The sequence below is a fragment of the Littorina saxatilis genome, linkage group LG1, assembly GCF_037325665.1.
Source record: "Littorina saxatilis isolate snail1 linkage group LG1, US_GU_Lsax_2.0, whole genome shotgun sequence".
In the NCBI taxonomy this organism is placed as follows: Eukaryota; Metazoa; Mollusca; class Gastropoda; order Littorinimorpha; family Littorinidae; genus Littorina; species Littorina saxatilis.
This window is the reverse complement of record NC_090245.1, coordinates 80,159,633-80,180,745: the sequence shown is the minus strand read 5'-3', so window position 1 is coordinate 80,180,745 and position 21,113 is coordinate 80,159,633. Positions and strand designations below refer to the sequence as shown.

Below are 21,113 nucleotides of genomic sequence, written 5' to 3'. Positions count from 1 at the left end.
ATTTTTTCAAGCCAATCTTCAAGTTTTAACGTGGACGTTATTTTGAGTTAACGGCGTAAAAGAACGATTGGTGATTTATTTGTGCATCTGATGTATCTTTTTATTGGTATGTTTAACAAGAAACCAAATTACTAAGCTACCTTTCAGAGTTTAAGCTTAAATTATGTAACAGGTTCCATTTGTATTTTATATTTTATTTGATATTTGAGTTGTGTTTGTTTTCGTTGAAATGTTGCGATAATTTTCTTCCTGCATGTTTAGATTTTGTCACATATTGTGGCTGTCAACTCAAATACAAACGCCATTGCTTCATTGCTATTGAAGTTTGCTGTATATAGATGAAATATGTAGTTTGTCCTTAATTACGGAGTTGAACTATTGGTGTGTTTTTTAACCCTAGTTTAACTCTTTGATGAACTGTTTATCTGTTCATGTTTCTACCGTTTTAATGCTATTGAAGTTGTAGTTTTTGTTATTGCAGGTTTGTGGCTGTTGGTATTTTTTCTGTCTTTTGTTCTGGCCTGTGCCTCAGTTATAGTCTTTATTTGTCAAACAAACAGATGCTTTTAATAATTTTGTGACTTGTAAATGGTGTACAATATAATGTTTGAAGTATGACTACAAGTAATTCGCTGTTTTCTTTTGTGTATACTCTGAGTAGTGGATTCTTTGCAAGCTGGATGCTTGGTGTTAAACCGAAATGTGTTGTCACCAAATTAAAATTACATGATTAGATATGTTGTTTTTGCTGATGTTCACAGTAAAGCGAGCTGTTTGAATATGTTCACAGTAATCCATTTAATGGTTGTCATTGAATCCTACATTCAGAACCATTTAAAAAACACAATGTTATCAAGATTGTCACGATGTTTTTGCTGCTTATGTGTGGCGCAGTTAGTTTCCTTCATTATGTTGTTGTTGTCTTATCTATATTGGCTGCTGTAATGTATTAGTATGTTTGTTGATTTTGGGATTGTTTAATCATTATTGCAGGTGTTGTATGCTGTACCTGGCATGTAATTGTGTAACCATTTCATTTTTTCTTTACTCAGTGTTTTTCCTTATGGTGACTGCATATATGCATTTCATTCAAATTGAAATGAGATTTGTATTATGTCAGTCTCTTTCATTTTTAGTTTTTCGTTGATGATTTTAGCTGTGTGTACTTGTGCAGTCTTAAAACATTATTTTAGTTTCAGGCGTTGGATTCTAGATTTTAGTGTTGTTGGTGTTTTTGTCAGTTTAAAAAATATATATACAGAGGATGCTATTAATGTGCTGTCCTGTAACATGACAAATCTTCATTAACTAAATCATGTCCTCGTCATTTGCGTCATGGAATGTTTGTAAACATTCTGGGAGTAAACTTGTCGTTAGTGTGACAGGGAGACTACCGTCGCCCTTCACAGCAGACTCTGCAGAGTTGTTCGCCTTAGAAGTTGCGAGCTATTTATAGCTTGCAAGGCAACACCTGTGGATTGTAGAGTTCTGTTTGTGATGGGGTCTGGCGGCTTTTGTCTCTCTGTATGTTCATGGATTCCTTTGCGAATGCATAACAGTTTTTATAGGTCTTAGAAATAAGCTCTACAATTTTCAATCCTGTTTGATTGGACTTCGCCTCCAAAGGTGATTGTGGTGTTTCGGAACTCGGTTACATTTGGCGTCGCTGACAGGATGGGACTCGACATGATATGTTCAGGAATGGCGTTATGGCCACTGTATCATTTTTCGTGCTGTTCCCATTCCACGAACCTGGGAGGGACCTAAGCTTGGCAGGTCCATGGTTCGGAACTTTGGGGACAAAGTTCATTCAAACGGGCGCGAGTGTGACGGGGAGACTACCGTCGCCCTTTACAGCAGACTCTGCAGAGTTGTTCGTGGATTGTAGAGTTCTGTTTGTGATGGGGTCTGGCGGCTTTTGTCTCTGTATGTTCATGGATTCCTTTGCGAATGCATAACAGTTTTTATAGGTCTTAGAAATAAGCTCTAAAATTCTCAATCCTGTTTGATTGGACTTCGCCTCCAAAGGTGATTGTGGTGTTTCGGCACTCGGTTACATTCACATACGATGAGGAGGAGGGAGGAGGTGTTAAGAGACGCAGAGAAGGGGGGGGGGGGGGGGGGGTGTGTGTGGAAAATCAGGGTGGGGTTGCAGATTTGGGGTCTTTGGTCCAAACAAATCTATATATATATATATATATATGTATACAACAAATATATATATATGTATACATATTTATGAGTACGATGGTGTTGTAGAGATGAGGAATACAATTTTTCGTATAAACGAAGAATGAAATAATTACTAGCTTAATAATATTCATTAAAACTCGAAGAGTATTGATCAAGTATTGTGATGTTGCTGGATGTGGTGGAAGTAGTAGTGATGGTGGAGGTAAATGCGATGTTCACATGGTACGTGGTGATGTTTGTGTTGTCATTAGGTGGTGGTGGTGGTGATTGTCCCAAGATGGTGATGTGGGAGTTTCATGAGTTGGTAGTGGAGGGGGTGGTGGAGATTTTCACGTAGTTGTGATGTTGGTAACGATGGAGATTTTAATGTGATGGTGGTGGTGGTGATGAAGATTTTCTCTGGTTGCTGGTGGTAGTGGTGATGATGGTGGAGATTTTCTCGAGGTCAGTGATGGGATTGGTCTTTTGCTGTCATTCCAGCTGCTCTCTCTCTCTCTCTTTATCTCTCTCTCTCTCTCTCTCTCTCTCTCTCTCTCTCTCTCTCTCTCTCTCTCTCTCTCTCTCTCTCTCTCTCTCTCTCTGTGCATGTTTTCATTTACTTTACATTAGCGTAATTATTCGATTTGCACTTTGTTGAACACATCTATGTTGTAAATATTTCTACGATATGTTCCTACTCCTCTTTCTTTACATATTCTTCAGTTTTAATTTTGCTGTTTCATAGTCGCTATAAACATCTACTTGAGTTGCCACTCCCCGGGCTTGGTCTCGATGAAAAAAAGGAACACGTCAGGGCTTGATCAAGTATAATAGAGGGGAGGGAGGGGGGGGGGGGGTTACAAAAATGAGGCAGGGGTCCCGGGGCCGCCTAGGCCCCTTGTGGGGTACAGGGGCGAAGCCCTGTCTGCAGGGGGATGACCCGTGACGGTGAGAAATTATTAGATTTCAATGGTAATTGTTTTGGTCTGGAAACCCAGGAACACCCCCACCCCCACCCCCCAGGTCCGGCCCTGCACTTGAATGCTTATGCCATAACCTCTTATTCTTAAATGAAGATGTGTCTTGTCTGCGTGACAGTGCGTGTCTCTCTCTCTCTCTCTCTCTCTCTCTCTCTCTCTCTCTCTCTCTCTCTCTCTCTCTCTCTCTCTCTCTCTCTCTCTCTCTCTCTCTCTCTCTCTCTGAATAAAACACTTTTTTGATCCGCACTCAAGGTTATTATTTTTTAATGCATACATACAAACCATCACGGATTATTGTTCGACCATCTGGGACTCTGCCAGTGCAAATATTTTAAAACCACTGTATAGTCTACACAGACGAGCACTGAAATCAATTCTATTAAAACAATCCAGTCTCGTTTTCGACGATTATAAGAAACTTAAGATTTTGCCCTTAAAAGAAAGAATTAAATCAAATAAAGACGTGCCCCTTCACAAAATCCTTTCCGGTCATGCACCACGTGCTTTCATTACAAATGTAAAGCCAAACCAAACCGAAAATTCAATGTCCCCATTCCACGGATAGATCTCTTTAAATCAAGTTTAGCTTATTCTGGCAGCGTTTTGTGGAATTCTCTCCCGGAATCAGTTCGAGTCCCAACGAGTTTCAATACTTTCAAAAAACACCTCTCATTACATTTAATGTCAAATTACGAAAAGTCACAGTCAGTGACGGATGGAAGACTTCGTTCTGATTATTTCAATCATATTGATCATATCGGTCCATATAGCATCATTGTTTCATGAAACATGTTCTGGCAATTCCCAAGTTTGATCATAACGTAAGAATTTGTGTATAGCCTGCAACGTGTATATTATATGGGTCGTTCTACAAAGCTGTGTACCACGAGAGGGTCATGACTTTAGAGTTAGATTTCGGAATGTTTCTCTTGCTTCTCGAATGATATAAGGATATCAACAGACTGCACTGAAATTGATCAAAGAGATAACAAACCTAAACAACGAAGTGACTGTGGTAAGATGAACAAAGTTAAAAAACAAAGGATTACTGTACTCACCGATACAAAGACGACACAAGACGATAACGAATTTTTGTTTCTGTTTCCCCTCCATTTTCTTTCAAACCTTGCTCGTTCCGTGTTGCGTCTGCTTTTTGTTGTCTTTTGTGTTCTTGTTTTTCCTGATGAAGCTTCCAGAAGCGAAAATTCGTTATCGTCTTGTGTCGTCTTTGTATCGGTGAGTACAGTAATCCTTTGTTTTTTAACAAAGAGATAACGATAATAAAATCAAGGAGATCGTTAGGTTGGTTAGTGTTTTGTATGAAAGCAAACAGAGAACATGACGTCAAAAATGGCGTTTTTATTGTGACATGCTTACATCAGTCTTGTTTTTAAGTATCCGTGTGGCTGCCAATGAAATGCGACCATGAACGCCCCGATATACATCTTCGTTGTGTTTTGTGCTAGTGTTACTTATGCACTTATAGCTGTTTCTCCTACTCATGTTTACAGTGTGCATTTGGATTGTTAAAAAATGACGGTTTGCTACGTAACATTTGGTGTATAAAACCAACCGTCAACTACGTGAACATTTCTATAACTTCTGCACGCACTAAGGCAAAAAAAAAAAAAAAAAAAAGAGGTCTGTTTACGGTAACCCGACCGACCCTATTTTTTTCGCGCGACCCTAGACTTTTTTGGGGCATTTGAGGGGGGGAAAAAAAAATCTTGTTTTTTTGTGCAAAATAACGTAAAAATATGGTTTTTTGGAGAAAAAAAAAATCCCGACCTACCGACCCTATTTTTTTGGCCTATGTTACCGTAAACAGACCTCTTTTTTTTTTTTGGCCTAATATGTGACTCGGTGTATTATCAGGCACTACTGATGTGTAGTGAACGTGTAAGAATGTGCTCCGTGTCAATTCGATCCGATTTGAATGTGATTTTGCCTTTCGCGTGTTGCCACTAAGCTTCGTTTATATTTTTTTCTGGTTACGCTGGATCGTTATGAAAATGACAATTGTCACTTAGCAGCGCATCACACTTGGTGTTTCTAGTGCATGTCATGTTTTTCAACATTGACTTTTTGAACGCAGCAGGCGTGGAGCGTTTTATGAGTCGTTACCAACGAGGGACGAATGTTACGTAGGCAACCTTTCGCGACTCTTCGCTTTAAAAGTTTATTTTTATTTTTTTAAGTTCGACATTTTAATGTTTTATTTTGTGATATACGTGCTCGGTGTCTCTTTGTCAAGTCTAAGGCTATTCTTTGTAGTCTAGTCCTGTTCCAGTTGTAAGAGTTAACGGTAAAAAAAACGTTGAGTTTTCATCAAAATTTGAACACACTCGATCGACTAGTTTTTTTTTCTTTCGGAAAACGATAAATCGAAGAAAATCAGAATGGGAAGCAAATAAAGCTTGTTACTATTATACTGTGGCTTTTTGTTATTTGTCTCGTGTGTTTTGGACAACATGTAACGTTAAACATGTGGGATGTTGCACACCTTTCTGACCACCCCTCGTATAAAAAAAACCCATAAACTTATCTTTTGGTTAGCATGGCACCGTGGCATATGTCTATATCTGTCACATAAACCATAAAAACAACCTATCCAGACACTTTTAATTTTCATGATGCATGTCACACTTTTGGTACACAGCTTTATGGAATGACCCATATAGTCCTGTGAATAGTTTTTCTGTCTTTTTATTTTTTATTTTTTTACTTTTATGTTTATCCTTTGTAATTGTTTTACGTTTGTATATATATATATATGTATATACGATTAGAGTAGTCCCTCTCCGGGCGAGGGCTGGTTGAAAAGAAGCTCGTTTATATCGCTTGTGCCACAACCCTCGTAAAATAAAATTTGATTTGATTTGATCTCTCTCTCTCTCTCTCAATTTGATGCATTTTGTGCTTTAAACCGCCTGTTTGACATTGCGAAACAATTTGTCTTATTTTTGTATAAGGGCAGTAAAATCTTAAGTCTTGGTAGGATTTACCATCATTGTTTTTGGTTTTTTTAACTCAGTCTAGATGGAATTTGTTTTCTTCTTTATGTGCAGAGTACTCGAAAACACCACACAAAAACAAACCAGCAACATGAAAAACTTACATTAGATATAGAAAGTATTATAAACTACATTCGTGCGTGGGTCGTGGTTTGTTTGTTTTTGTGTGGTGTTTTCTTAAATTAGGGGAGTATATCTTCAGTATATATGTACGAAATCATTTTAATCGTTCATTCCATAATAAAAAGTTGTATCCTCTGACCGGTGTTTACAAATGTAATTTGTCGTATTTTTAGAAACGTGTGTGAGCGTGCGTTTGTGTGTGTGTGTGTGTGTGTGTGTGTGAGCGTGCGTTTGTGTGTGTGTGTGTGTGTTTTGTGTGTGTTTTGTGAGCCGCCGGTTCAGTCACTGTAGCTGTGACACCAGATCCACTGAAATCCCGGGGAAAAACAAAAAGACCAGTGCCAATTAAACGTTCCAAAATTCAGAATAAAATCTGCAGTGAACCAAGAAAGGTGTGTTATTGGAACGTTTCATTTATAACATATCAAAACCGGTGTTACATTCACTGATCTTCGACTCAGCGGTCTGTTAAGTGGACAGACAGACAGACAAACACTTATAATACAGCCTGAAACCTAGCCGAAGGCTTGTCTCGCTTGTACAGTCTTCTAAGCGAGTTTCTGGACCGCTGTTATTCAGATGAGTGTATTTTCTGTATACAGTCAAACACGCTTAAGCCGAACTCGCCCGGGGAATGAACAATTGTTTCGCTAATCCGAGTTTCTCCATATCTGAGTTCGGATAAGCCAAACCTTTCCCGAGAAATTACCCTGCAGTTCGGCTTAAGCGAGTATTTTTAAGGATAAGTTGTAAAATCACTTGGAATGTTTCTCTCTCTCTCTCTCTCTGCGTGGTGTTTGTGTGTGTTAATGGCGTATGACATAACCTAATCACACACACACACACAAATGCGCGCGCATTACTGTACGCACAAATCAATGCGGCACGCTCCTCTTCGTTCCTGCCCTCCACCTCCACCCTCACACACACACACACACACACACACACACACGGCACACACACACCGTCCACAGTGACACACACACACACTGACACACACGGCACACACACACACGGCACACTGCATGTTACACACTCCCTCCCTACGGCCAAACTGAAGAAACAATCGTTCACGCACAGAGTCAGATCTAAGCCCGAGCTCACATCCTTTCGACTAGCCCATAAACCACGCCCATCGCAAATCTCCCATGGTTACCTTTCGACCTGCCTCAGTCTCCCCTGTGCCCCTCCCTCGGCCATCCCATCTCTAACCCTGAACCCACCACCTAATTCACGCACGCCAGTCTTTCTGTCCAAACGATGGCGCCTGCAAAACATGTGGCACACCTCATCAGTTTCCCCGCATACTCAAAAACAGGTGACTAGTTCGTTTCCGTAGGATAATTATAGCCGTGACGAAATATGCTTATCTTCCTGACGTGTTTTTCAAGCAAAAATTAAAAAAATGTCTCTCCGACAATGTTTAGAGTTTGGCTTATCTGTCAAAATCACGTTTGAGATGTCCGTGTTTGAGTTAGCTATTTTTTGACAGAGTTTGGCTTATCCGAATTAGAAATAGTCTTACAAAGAGGGGGGTCTGGCGGGGAATTGGTTTTGGTTTCGGATATCCGAGTTTTTTGCTTAAGCGTGTTTCGTTTAGGCGAGTGGGGCTGTAGGCCCCTAATACGTGTTTGTCTGTCTGTCCACTTAAAAGACCGCTAGGTCGAAGATCAGTGAATGTAAAGTTTTGTTTTGTAAAAATTAATGTTTCAACTACTAGTGAGAACGCATATCTTTCTTATTTTGAGTCCGCAGATCCACTGAGTTTAGTTGAGAATTGTTGGAGCTTGACTGAACGGATGTTCAGAACAACTTTGACAGAAAGCACAGAAAAGCACACACACACACACACACACGCACACACACACTTTTTAAAGTGGTCATAAATAAAACTCAGTCATACAGGCCGGGGGGCCAGAGGCTATGTAACTGTATACAGAGTTACCTCAGAACCATATAACTGATGAAGGCGGATGTTTTATGAAAGAAGATAACCCAGACATTCAATTCCCAAACTCCAAGTTGGATTGCATGTGTGGAGCATTCACGACGTGGATCTGAGTGCAGAAAGTAAGTTTTCTGAACGTCACAATGTTTTCTAAAACGCAACCCCGACAGGGCCTCAATAGTGGAGTAACTTCCCTTGTCTCTTGACATTTCAAGGGAAGTCATCCTATTTGACCTAAAAATCAAGGTCGAGCAGCCGGGATGCCTTTGGGAAAGCTATGAAGAAAATACTTCGCCGCCGTTTGCCGTTACACCAACTTGTCGTTGCTAGCATCGTAGGAGTTCTTGCTGGGGTATATATCTGGCGACCACTCCTCCAGCGTTACGTTACAGAACACCCCGAAGTAGCTGCTCATCCACCTGCGGAAACAACCACCAAGGGAGACGACTCGCAGCCTGAAAGCTAAAAACAAAAGAAGCGAGAACAGAAGGTAAACTGCACGGACAGTGGCGCTCTGATTGTAGCCGCTTCGATGCGTGTTTAATTTAGTGGACGCACACTTTATGAAGTACGAGTTTAGTCGAAAGCTGTGGTACAGTGCAGGTATTGAACTTCAGTTGAAGATTTTCCTATATTATCAGTGTCACACTGAGTGTGTACATCGCACCCCCATACAATACACATACAGTATGTGTGATCAATCTATATAATATATATGTATTACTGTCAATCGCACACACACACATACACTACTCTGTCTCTCTCTCTCTGATATACACGCATGGAAGTAAATGTCTATAGGTGGGAAGAGAAGTAATCGCGTACGTAGCAGCCCATGCAGACGGCATATATTACTTTTAGTCAAGTTTTGTTTATTTTGTGTGGAAGACTAGCTTCCAGTCTGCTTCAAATGGTTTACAGAACGATTGAAATCTTCTCACGAAAAAAGCAGTTCTAACCTTATGGAACACACTTGCAATAGCATTTAACAGCATTAATTAAATGACACAGTTCAATTTAATGGCTATATGTATATTACTATTATTAGCTTTGCGTAAACAACACACCAGATTTCGTTTTTTATTTTACCCCTGAGACACCGTAGACTCGTGTCACACACTTTCCTTTTTTTTCTCACAATTTCGTTGTCAGTTTGTGGTTTCAATGTGACTCGCTGTATCTGCAATAGCACATTATTGTGCACCTCTGAATCAAAAATGAAACAAACGACTGCGAGTCACACAAACTTATTGGCGGCGGTTGGCTTCAAAGAAGCAATTTAAGCGATATATATATGCAGAAAATTCATCTGCTTGGGGAAACACGACCTTGCGTGACCTGCTTCCGGGCTCCCTTTTTTCAAACTTTCAAAACTTCGAGTTGTACTGATTTTGTCTTGATGAGAAAGAAATCTTTTATGATTAAAGTGTGTTTGTGTTACAAGCTGTCAAATTTATTATTTAGATTTTACGGGCTGTGAGTCTTCGTCATGGCTAAAAGTAAATGTCCGGGGAAATATGTGCAAAAGCAGTAACTTCATTTGGAAATATCATTTTAACCCATTTTGATGACTTTATACACGAACAACACTAAAATTAAGTAGATGTGCAACGCCAAGGCACTGCATACCCCAGCGAAAGACAAACCTCTCTCTTACTCTCTCTCTCTCAAACACACACACACACGAACACACACACACACACACGCACACGCACACACACACACCCCAAGTCACACACGTACACACATACACACTCACTCACACGCACTCACTCACTCTCTCATTATTTTCTTTTTTTTTTTTTACAAACACATATTTCCCTGTTATATATAATTTTCAAGCATTGCTAAAGAATCCTAATGCATCTTAAAATGTCTTATTGGTTGCTTGACATGTTAATTATGGTAACTATGTCATTTGTACTATTGTTAAACTTATCTTTTATTTCTTCTTGTTTGTTACCCCTCAATGGGCGAGGGCCGGATGAAAAGAAGCATGTATGCATTGCTTATTCTGTCACCCTCGTAAAATAAATTTCAATTCAATTCAATTCAATTCAATTCTCACACACACTTCATACACACAAAACACACCCTCATACGCACATATAGACAGACGGACATAAACACCTTTACAAACAAACACACATACACACATACACTTACGCACACACACACATACACCCACCCACCCACTCTCTCTCTTTCTCTCTTATACAAACAGACACACACACACACACACTGTACATACGCACAAACAAATACGCACAAAGACAGTCGGACACACACACCTTTACAAACAAACACATATACACACTCATACACACACAAACATACACACAAACTCATGCACACACACACATTCACACACACACACACACACACACACACTCTCTCTCTCTCAAACACACACACACACACACACACACGCACACACACACACACACCCCAAGTCACACACACACACATACACACACTCACTAACACGCACTCACTCACTCTCACAAAAAACTTCATACACACAAAACACACACCCATACGCACATATGGACAGACGGACATACACACCTTTACAAACAAACACACATACACGCACACACATACACTTATACCCACACACACATTTACACACACACGAGTACAGACTCATGCACGCGTGCGCACACACACACACACACACACACAAATACACACACACACCACACACATACGAGTACAGACTCATGCATGCGTGCGCACACACACACACACACACACACACACACACACACACACACACACACACACACACACAAACAGTAACACTAACACATGTGCACAAAATGAACACAAACACACACACTGCGCGAGAGAGAAAGACTTCAGGGAGGCATGACGTCATGATGCATTAATTGACGTCAAAGACTTTCGACCGTGACGTATTCTTCTTACGCGAGCTTTATCCATAGACTTGGAAACTACGGAATTTCTACCCGCCCAAAACGGCCTTGGGTGGCGTTTGCTGAAAAAATGGGGGCGACTATTGCACCCACCGTATTTTTGTTAGTATGGTCCCAATTTTTGGTGAACTTCCATCTCCACCTGTAGCACGTAGCCGGGCACAAAGAATCCTTCTTTATCATGTATTATTCGGTATGCACATTTCTCAAGTCGATTACAGTATAGCGTTCACGGGATACCTCCAGCTTCGCTGGGATAACCTTCACAATGTTTTTGTTTAGATACAGGGCATTGTTTACTTCTGAGGATTTTTCCAGCAAATGAGAAAGAATAAAGGCTCCAAATTGTGATATATGGTTTTCACTTCATATTATTATTATCATTTAGTCTCTTCCTTCAATGACAGCAAGGTAACCCAAACAAATTTTGCGTGCAGGAATATCCAGGCTTACATTTTGACGTGCAAGCCATCACATTCATGATGAGTGGCAAAAGAGCCTTGTTGCCACGAGTTTCCATGGTTGCGTTAGGGGCAGTGGGAGCTCTGACATTATATATGTTCTTAGGTAAGCCTGCCCTTCATAAACAGTCGCAACGTAGTTTTGAATCTGAGGTACGACAGACCTACCTGCAGCGACAGAAACAGCTGGCCGACGAGCAGAAGGGATTCAATTCAGACTCGAGTAGCACATGATCAAGTGCGAGTGTTGGATCTGTGCTAATTATCATTGGTTCAAGGACTGAATTCATACTGTGTTGTAACCTGCTTTGATGGTGTGAGTGTGTATTAGTGAGTGGTGCACAAGGGGTAAGCTGAATGTAGAAATAGAAGGGCGTAGGAGTTTTCAACTTGTATTACTTGCCACTCTCACAGAAATGGTAGTTGAAGTTGTAAACTGCAGAACTGACTTAATGAATTGATATATATTATTTGTTGTAAGTAAAATGCAGCGTGGGGGTATTAATTGTGATGCCAGCGTGAATGCGATGAAATAAACTGTGATGCCACTTTCGCCATTGTGATGATGCTTGTTGATGATTTGGAGAGTGTGTGGTTCTGTTTAGTTTGTTAGTCAATGTTATTGTTAATATTTATGCAGCTGCTTCGGTCAGCTTTACATCTCCACTAAAGTCTTAAAAGAGATAGATAAGAATAGCATGACACTGATAGATGAAACTGTTTGGTACACACATGTAAACACTGTCTTCAAAAGGTGTTTATTCAACAGAGGAAGCTGAACACTGGATTCAAAGGGGAAGAAACAAAAATAAAGAATTGATTAACAACAGAAATATCTTCAAGGTAACTGAACAGTACCTTTATGAACAGCAAGGCTTGAAATTGCACAAATTGTCATCATTTAACATTTCATCAGACATAAATTATTAAATAAAACTTTTCTTGCATTTATTGATTTATATGTAACAATTTCATAGTTTGTAGCTGTCAGATACAGCCCATCTGCTACATCAAACACACACACCATATTTGATGAAATGGTCAGCAGAATTCGTTTTTAACATTAAATCTCCTATTCTCTCCCGCGCTCTCTTTATCCGACACACACATACACACAATGGCATATGAATGCACACTCACACACAGCGACGCACTACACAGATTCATATAACATCCAATGTTACTAAAACAACATGTCTCACGCTGACACCTCCAGTGAAGCACTTGCGAGATATTTGTAAAAGTGTAAATGTACTTTCATATCAAGTGGTAAGTTTATGCATCCTTTCATCAAACAAATGTTAATTTAAAAAATGTCATTATTCCAAACACCAGAGTGCGGAAGGCATAACTTGAAACACAATGTTGACATACGTTGTTAACAATCAATATTACATGAAGGTCTTCATATATAATTATGTAGCAGGTGTAACTTAAAATGGTCAAATCAAAAACAAACCACAACCACAAGCTTAAATTCAAAACTATAATTTTGGCATTTTATGGATTCCATTACCCATGACATAATTGGCAAAACTTTAGAGGTAACCTCTGGTAACCTTGTCAGTGTACAGTAAATTCGAACACCATGATCTAAAAGTCATACTGAACTGAGCACCCCCTTCTAGACGCTAATAAGCTCCCTCTCCCTGTATAGCGCGAAAGCATTTGCACGTAATAGTAAGGTGCGTAACTATGTGCAGGCTGAAGCTGTTTGTTGTCAAATGATTCCCTTTGCCCTGCCTATTTTTAATTCGCCCTTTCCCCGACTAAAAGAGAAGCGAGGGTCATCCAAAAGGAAATTAGAAGATATGAGTCTGAACATGGTGCTCGCTGAAAGAGAAAAGATCTTGAACTATGTAAAAAGAATAAAGAGACAAAAATTGAAACTATATTTAAGGCTCATTGATTAGCCACACAGTCCCATTTCTGAAAACCCTTAAGGCAATCCCATGGCTTAGTTGAGGCTGCTTCAAATGTAGTAGCATAGCCAGTAGCAAACCACTCACGTGCAATTATCAGTAACACCTTGCACCACTGTTGTGAAAACAAGTGGTGAATTATCACAGAGAATCATGCAATTTCCATGCCTTGAGGTTGGCATGTTTGCACAACAGTTTCTGGCAAATTCTCCTGAGGTTTGTGTTATAGATGCCAGGAAGTCTCGACCAGATGCACCCACCTAGGCTGCTGAGGGTTACTTGCGCCAGTACTGCAACATAAAAATCAGTTCTGTAAGAAAGCATCCAGACAAGTAACAAATTGGATTTTTTTGGGATCCGTTTGAAAAACATTTAGTTAAGAACACTGCAAACCTTAAAACTGTCTCTTTTCTCAACTTTAGTTACACACTTGGTATCAGCAGGGACCTATATTTAGAGGGATAGGAAACTCCGCCGCCTCACGCGAAATGTGTGCCTACGGCGATGCGCGAGACGCGTCAGCTGACTAGTGCCAGAGGTCACAGACTATGCGAATTTACCGTCCAGTTTATTTCTGTTTACTGCGTTTTCACTGGGAATTCGACATCTCTTGTTCAAGGTGAGTGTTTATATTTATCAGGAGTCCAAATTTGTGTTTTCTTTTTGTCATTCAACTCATGAAAACCGACGTGAGTTAGCATCGAAGTTGGCAGTCGGTTACCCCGCCGGTCACGGCTTTGAGAAAAAATGGCGTTTTCATGCACCAACACGCGATGGTTCCATTTTTATGATGAAATCATTCTTTGTGGATTTTTTAAAAATCGGCAGAGGGGCAAGCATTCACTAACTTTGTAAGTAATAAAACTAATTTTGAAATTTTAACTGATTTACGCTAGTTGTTATTGTTGAAAGTAAAACTGAAAACGGTGTCCCGTGAAATTATTCAACAGGGCCGAAAAGTTTCAAAGTCCGATGTGCAAAAGTTGCATTTTGTGTCAAGAAAAATACATAAAAAGAAGCATTTGATTTTAAAGCTGCCCTGTGTGTGTTGTAATTTGTTGATGATAGTAATGCATGGCGGCGAACTTTGTAAACATGAAGTCCACGATTTATACTAAAAAGTCTGCTCAAGTCTCAGAATTAAAATGTTTTCAGCAGGGAAGTCTCGAAAATGCGTCTTTTTTTGCTAATTTCCAAAAGTTTTGCAATCAATATCTTCAACAGAAAAATTCAGAAAATTTCAGAAAAAATGTAATGGTGTTAATGATTATGTTTTTGAAAGCAAGGTGCATCCATTTTTCCTTTCTTTTTCTTACTTTAATTAAATCATTGCATTAAAGTTGGGATATTTGGACATATTTGCAGATGATAACAGAATTTCAGTCCCAGTCTAAGAGCTATTGCTGCATGACTCTACCGACAATCAAAGAGTCAAATAAATCATAAAATATGTCATGTCATATATGAAAAGAAAGGGTTTTTCCTGTACAATTCATCTGTACATGTGTCATATCTGTACTGCTGCTTATCTGACTTTAATTTCATATAATAATGATAATTTAACAGATTTACAGTTACCTTAAAGTCAAAGCATATACATTTTTTTGTTGTTGTTAGTGGTGAGCTGTTAATTTTATACTTATAATAATAATTATTGTTTGCAAAGAGTGTTGCAACAAGGAATCAGAAACACATGTAATTGGTTATTTATGTAGGGGCATTTGTAATATGTTTATGTTGTCATTATTTTAATGATCTTCCAGATGGGGCGGTGGAAACGTGTTGGAATCCCTCGGAAAGGATCGAGATCCAAACAGGGTGCAGCATGCAGAAAGAATGCTGAAGAAAGGAATATGAAGACTGAGGAAGACAAGTTGTTGCAGTTTTGTACTCAGATCCAGTAAGTATTTTTCATAATTTAAATTTAAAATAATACACTATATTGTCAGCAGTTTTGAATGTAGAAGGGATGACCGAATTTAGGTATGTCAAGTACTCTAGCCTGGATTTATGATTTGTGAAGGGAAATGCAAAAAGGAGGGACTAACTATGTATATTTCTCCTGTTCCCAACTGTGAGACAGAGTTAAAAGCAAAGCCATACATGTATAATAACATAACACAATGACAACAGGGCCAAATAAATGTTCACAAGGCAGAGCCTTTTTCAGTTTTTGCCTTGAAAGGACCTACTAGTCTTTCTATGAACACATTTCCAAGGCTACTTATGTACTTGTTGTTGAACGGGCGCAGTGGCGTGGCGGTAAGACGTCGGCCTCCTAATCGGGAGGTCGTGAGTTCGAATCCCGGTCGCTGCCGCCTGGTGGGTTAAGAGTGGAGATTTGTCCGATCTCCCAGGTCAACTTATGAATTATGTGCAGACCTGCTAGTGACTTAACCCCCTTCGTGTGTACACGCAAGAACAAGACCAAGTGCGCATGGAAAAGATCCTGTAATCCATGTCAGAGTTCGGTGGGTTATAGAAACACGAAAATACCCAGCATGCCTCCCCCGAAATCGGCGTATGCTGCCTGAATGGCGGGGTAAAAACGGTCATACACGTAAAAATCCACTCGTGCTAAAAACATGAGTGAACGTGGGAGTCTAAGCCCATGAACGAAGAAGAAGAAGAAGAAGTACTTGTTGTTGGAAATATCAAGTTAGATTAAATGACTACATTTTCTTTTTATTTGTCAGGCTTGACGAGGGTGCTCCAGCAGAACCTTGGGAGTGGGGTGATTTTCTGATTGAGGACTGCCCTGGGCCGATGTGTGCGGAGCTAACTGTTGATCCCGATTCATCAGGAACCGAAGATTTTAAAGATTAACTTAGTTTAACTGATGACAGGTGTTGTGTTTAATAAAAATTACTAAAAAAATTTTTGATTCTTTGCTTTGTTCTTATTTATTGTGTATGCAACAAAACAAACAAGAAGGGCAAAGCCCATACGACTCACATGCTTGACCTTGACCTTTACATGACCTTGACCTTCATAACTAAACCTACCAATGACATCATACACTAAGAACTGCTTTACACATTTTTCCTACCAAAATACATGTGACCTTGACCCAAGGTCAAGGTCATCCAAGGTCATGCAACACAAAGCTGTTAATTCAAGACATAGGAAGTACAATGGTGCTTATTGGCTCTTTCTACCATGAGATATGGTCACTTTTAGTGGTTCACTACCTTATTTTGGTCACATTTCATAAGGGTCAAAGTGACCTTGACCTTGATCATATGTGACCAAATGTGTCTCATGATGAAAGCATAACATGTGCCCCACATAATTTTTAAGTTTGAAACAGTTATCTTCCATAGTTCAGGGTCAAGGTCACTTCAAAATATGTATACAATCCAACTTTGAAGAGCTCCTGTGACCTTGACCTTGAAGCAAGGTAAACCAAACTGGTATCAAAAGATGGGGCTTACTTTGCCCTATATATCATATATAGGTGAGGTATTGAATCTCAAAAACTTCAGAGAAAATGGGAAAAATGTGAAAAATAGCTGTTTTTTAGACAACATTTATGGCCCCTGCGACCTTGACCTTGAAGCAAGGTCAAGATGCTATGTATGTTTTTTGGGGCCTTGTCATCATACACCATCTTGCCAAATTTGGTACTGATAGACTGAATAGTGTCCAAGAAATATCCAACGTTAAAGTTTTCCGGACGGACGGACGGACGTCCGGCGACGTCCGGACGGACGGACGACTCGGGTGAGTACATAGACTCACTTTTGCTTCGCATGTGAGTCAAAAAACACTAAAATGGGGAGAGGTGATAGAAAAGAAAGCACGCATCATCACCTTCATACCAAAACTTGATAACACTGTATGACAGGAAACTAATTTATTCACACACAAAAAAACAAAGAGCAGGCAGATGAATGCAGTCACAATGAATGAAGTATACGTCACTATGCATATGAGCACAGTTTAAAATTCACACAAGCATCAGAATATTTGCAGTACCAAAAATGCACATGACAATGGAAAAGAAAACCATTATTCTGCTTCTGGACTTTTCACAGAGTTTGACAGGACAACATAACCAGTTCAGTTCCCAAATATAAATGCTTGCACTCCACACATCAGTTCACCTGTACCCATACACTGAAAGTACTGAGAAAGGAGATCAGTATGGACTGCCAAATATGTCCAAAACATGCTAGCCATCTGAATACTGATTCAAGCTATGTCTACCAGATGCACATGCTGCATAAAGTGACAACATGAATACCTTCAGTCCTGAACCTAAGGAATATCATTCATAAGTTCATGGTACCTTGTCCACATCTGTGCTCCCTGCATCTTTATTATTGACGCATGAGTGAAGCTAATAAAGTCTTAAATGTTTCATCATCTCATCCACATTGCCATCTCTTGAGACGATACTTGCCGCTATGGCAGTAAGAGATGATTTCTCTGAAGATATTAATATAGGCATCCTCTTCAATCCTTTTAATAGCGTTGATGAGCAGGTCTCTGAAGGTTGTATTGCAGCAGTCTCCCTCAACCAGTCCGTCTAAAACTGCAACTGCATCAGACTGGGCGTCACCATTGTCAAGTCAATGCTCACTGGCTGAAACAGAGAATGATAACGTACAACTTAATGAATGCAATCAGGTAAATTTCAACATCAGGATAATACACAGCACAATTCATGTTTACATGTAAAAACTAAAATGAACATGTTTTGTAAGTATGCAGGTTCCCAAACAGATGTCTACTATAACAGAAATCCCCATTCACAAATTCCTACTTCACTGCTTTCAGGAGATGCATTAATCTGTTGGGCTTCAAGGTCCACTGATAACACGGTTTTACTGTGATTGGTATGTTGGTATTCCATGTAGGCTAATACTATAATAACTTACATTTTTATTTTTAATATTAGGGTAGGTGTTTCAGTTAGACTAGATATATATATTATTATGATAATAATTATGAAACACACACGCACACGCGCAGATGGAGTCTTACCTTTCAAATGTGGCTTGTTGTGCTTCTTGGTGACATGTCTTCTGAAACCGCTGATAGAGGCATAACTATTAACTGTTGGTGCAATCGGGACACTTGAAATTCTTAGCAGACGAACGTTGACGCTTTGCACTTGCAGGAGACGGAAGAACCGTTTTGCTTGCGATTTCGTCACTTTCAGGTTCGGAACCGCTTTCACATCATCATCCGTAAATTCTCCAAAAAATGTACTCCAGTGGCAAGTCGTCCCACTTCAGAAAATCCTCTTTTGTCGACATCCTTTATCCCACAACAAGCGCTAAAATGTAAACAGGAAGCCGAACAGAATCGGTTAAGTTGTATCTCCGGCAGAGAAGAGCTCTGCAAGGGACGGTATTACACTACCGCGGACCGCCGAGGACAGTTCGTGGCATACGCAGTTACCTTTTCCTGCGGTAGGCGACCATCCTCGCAGGCGCAGTGAAGGAGTTTCCTATCTATCTAATATAGGTCTATGGTATCAGTGACATAAACAAAACAATGAAGAGAGATGTGTGGGTGGGTGAGTGCTGAATTCTCGATAACATAGTTTTGTCTCCAGGTAAGATATTTTGTTTTCACTTAATGCGAATACAGACTAATGACTGCACAAGCACATTCACATGCATACGGACAGACATGTACAGTGGTACCTGTGATGTGAGGCCCCTCCGATAAGGAGAACTCCCATGAAAGTACATTTTCTGTTATCCCTTTGAGTATTATCTTTACCAAAGTATACCAGGTCTGCACCTGCAATGCAGGGACATTTGTGCCTGGTCCCAAGATTACAGAATATTTCATTGTCCAAGGGTGAGAATAGACAGACTCCGGATATAACTGTTGGGTTTGTATTGGTTGTAAAAGAGTGAATACTCGTGCTTTTATTGAGGCAAACTTTCCTTGTCCACGTGTTTTAGACCCCCCCCCCCCCCCCCCCCCCCTTCCCCCGCTAGTGACTGGTCTATTATGTTACGCGAGAAAGTTTGTGTGGAAAGTTTGCCTCAATAAAAGCAAGAGTATTCACTCTTTCACAACCCATACAATCCCACGTGACATTTTTGGTCTGGAACACTTGGAAAGTTTGTGCGGAAAGTTTGCCTCAATAAAAGCAAGAGTACAGTACAGTCGAGACCGGATGTAAGAAAGTCGTCGGGACCCATTTTTTGTCTTTCATACATCCGGTCTTTACTAAATCCGGTTAACCGGATGTATGAAAATATTGTGGATTGACTTTCATACATCCGGTCACGCGTCTGTTACTTGATAAAAGTAGGGGTTTTTTCATATCATTTTTGTATTTATTTGTTTTTTTATGTTTAAATGTTTTGATACATATCCTTGTTAGAAGAAAAGGTTTGTGAATAACAAGTGGAAAAGTACATGTACTTACATACACTGACACAGTCAGGACAACCGATAGAAAGAGCAACTGTTTGTGTAAGGAACTGTTCTGCTTTGCATAAGGCCGTGCACTCTCCGCCCCCCCTCCCCCCCCCCCCCCCCCCCCCCCCGTCCCTCTGTGTGTGTGTGTGCGCGTATGTGCGTGCGCTCGCGCGCACGTGTGTGTGTGTGTGTGTGTGTTTGTGTGTGGCTCAACTGTATTGTGTGTGTTCCCTCCACAACCCTTTTGCGCTTTTGACAATGTTTTTGGTCGTGGAAGCTTTGTAATGACCGTTGGCGTAGCAAATAACATTTTCTGAGTTCTCTCTCTCCCTCTCTCTCTCTCTCTCTCTCTCTCTCTCTCTGACCTTGAAGTCTCTCTCACAAAATTACATGATTTTTGCAAGGACAAATGTAAACCGGACGATTTTTTTACTATTCCAGACATGGCAGTGCATGAGGTACTGGTAAGGCGCTAGAAGGCCTTGAGAATAAAAAGTCCATGGGTCCTGACAAGATTCCTCCTTACTTGGCCAAATTAGCTCTACCATATATTGTGGAGCCACTCACCTATGCGTATAATCTCTGCATAAAGCAAAATACTGTACCTAGTTTACTAAAAAGAGCAAAAGTAATTCCACTCCATAAAGGTGGAAATTTATCCGACCCAAATAATTTTAGACCCATTTCCTTATTACCCATTTTATCCAAACCATTGGAAAAACATATTCACAAACATTTGCTCGCGTACATAGAAAGCAGAAACCTTTTCCATCAATTTCAATCTGGTTTTCGAACAAATCACTCTTGTCACAGCGCCCTTACCACGCTATGCGACACCTGGTTGTCTGCAACAAACCGATCTGAAATCAGTGGTGCTGTGTTTCTCGACTTTAAAAAAGCGTTTGATCTTGTTGATCATTCAATTTTACTGAAGAAATTACAGTTGTATCTCAGAAACAGTTCAGTGTGTAACCTTTTTGCTTCCTATTTACAGGACAGATCTCAATATACTGCCCTAAACTGTAAAATATCTACTGAGGAGACTGTGAAATGCGGGGTGCCTCAAGGGTCAGTGCTTGGGCCGATCTTGTTCTGTCTGTATATCAATGATCTGCCACTGCACATTTCTGACAGTAATGTAAGAAGTGATTTTTTTGCTGACGA

The 21,113-nt window shown here is 40.1% G+C and overlaps 1 protein-coding gene and 3 long non-coding RNA genes across 5 annotated transcripts in view; 2 read left to right on the top strand and 2 right to left on the bottom strand.

Annotated features, from left to right (window-relative positions):
- Positions 1 to 8,699: 8,699 nt before the first annotated feature.
- On the top strand, positions 8,700 to 12,189 carry LOC138981169 (uncharacterized). Its single transcript, XR_011460582.1, has 2 exons — positions 8,700 to 8,840; positions 11,614 to 12,189. It is a non-coding gene; the product is annotated as an uncharacterized lncRNA (long non-coding RNA).
- A 185-nt stretch (positions 12,190 to 12,374) lies between these two features.
- Positions 12,375 to 21,113, bottom strand: part of LOC138981064 (phosphatidylinositol 3-kinase catalytic subunit type 3-like) — a 38,871-nt gene continuing 30,132 nt past the window's right edge. Inside the window, exon 23 of the mRNA XM_070353872.1 lies at positions 12,375 to 13,849. Within this exon, the coding sequence (XP_070209973.1) occupies positions 13,835 to 13,849 (15 nt within the window). The 3' untranslated portion in view covers positions 12,375 to 13,834. The remainder of the gene's footprint in view (positions 13,850 to 21,113) is intronic.
- On the top strand, positions 14,066 to 16,423 carry LOC138980872 (uncharacterized). 2 transcript variants are annotated; one of them, XR_011460470.1, is made up of 3 exons: positions 14,066 to 14,178; positions 15,323 to 15,459; positions 16,256 to 16,423. It is a non-coding gene; the product is annotated as an uncharacterized lncRNA (long non-coding RNA). The 2 variants fall into 2 exon arrangements; XR_011460471.1 differs by lacking the exon at positions 14,066 to 14,178 and adding an exon at positions 14,238 to 14,410.
- Positions 17,401 to 19,460, bottom strand: LOC138958437 (uncharacterized). Its single transcript, XR_011453401.1, has 2 exons — positions 18,549 to 19,460; positions 17,401 to 18,147 (listed from the first exon to the last, which is right to left on the bottom strand). It is a non-coding gene; the product is annotated as an uncharacterized lncRNA (long non-coding RNA).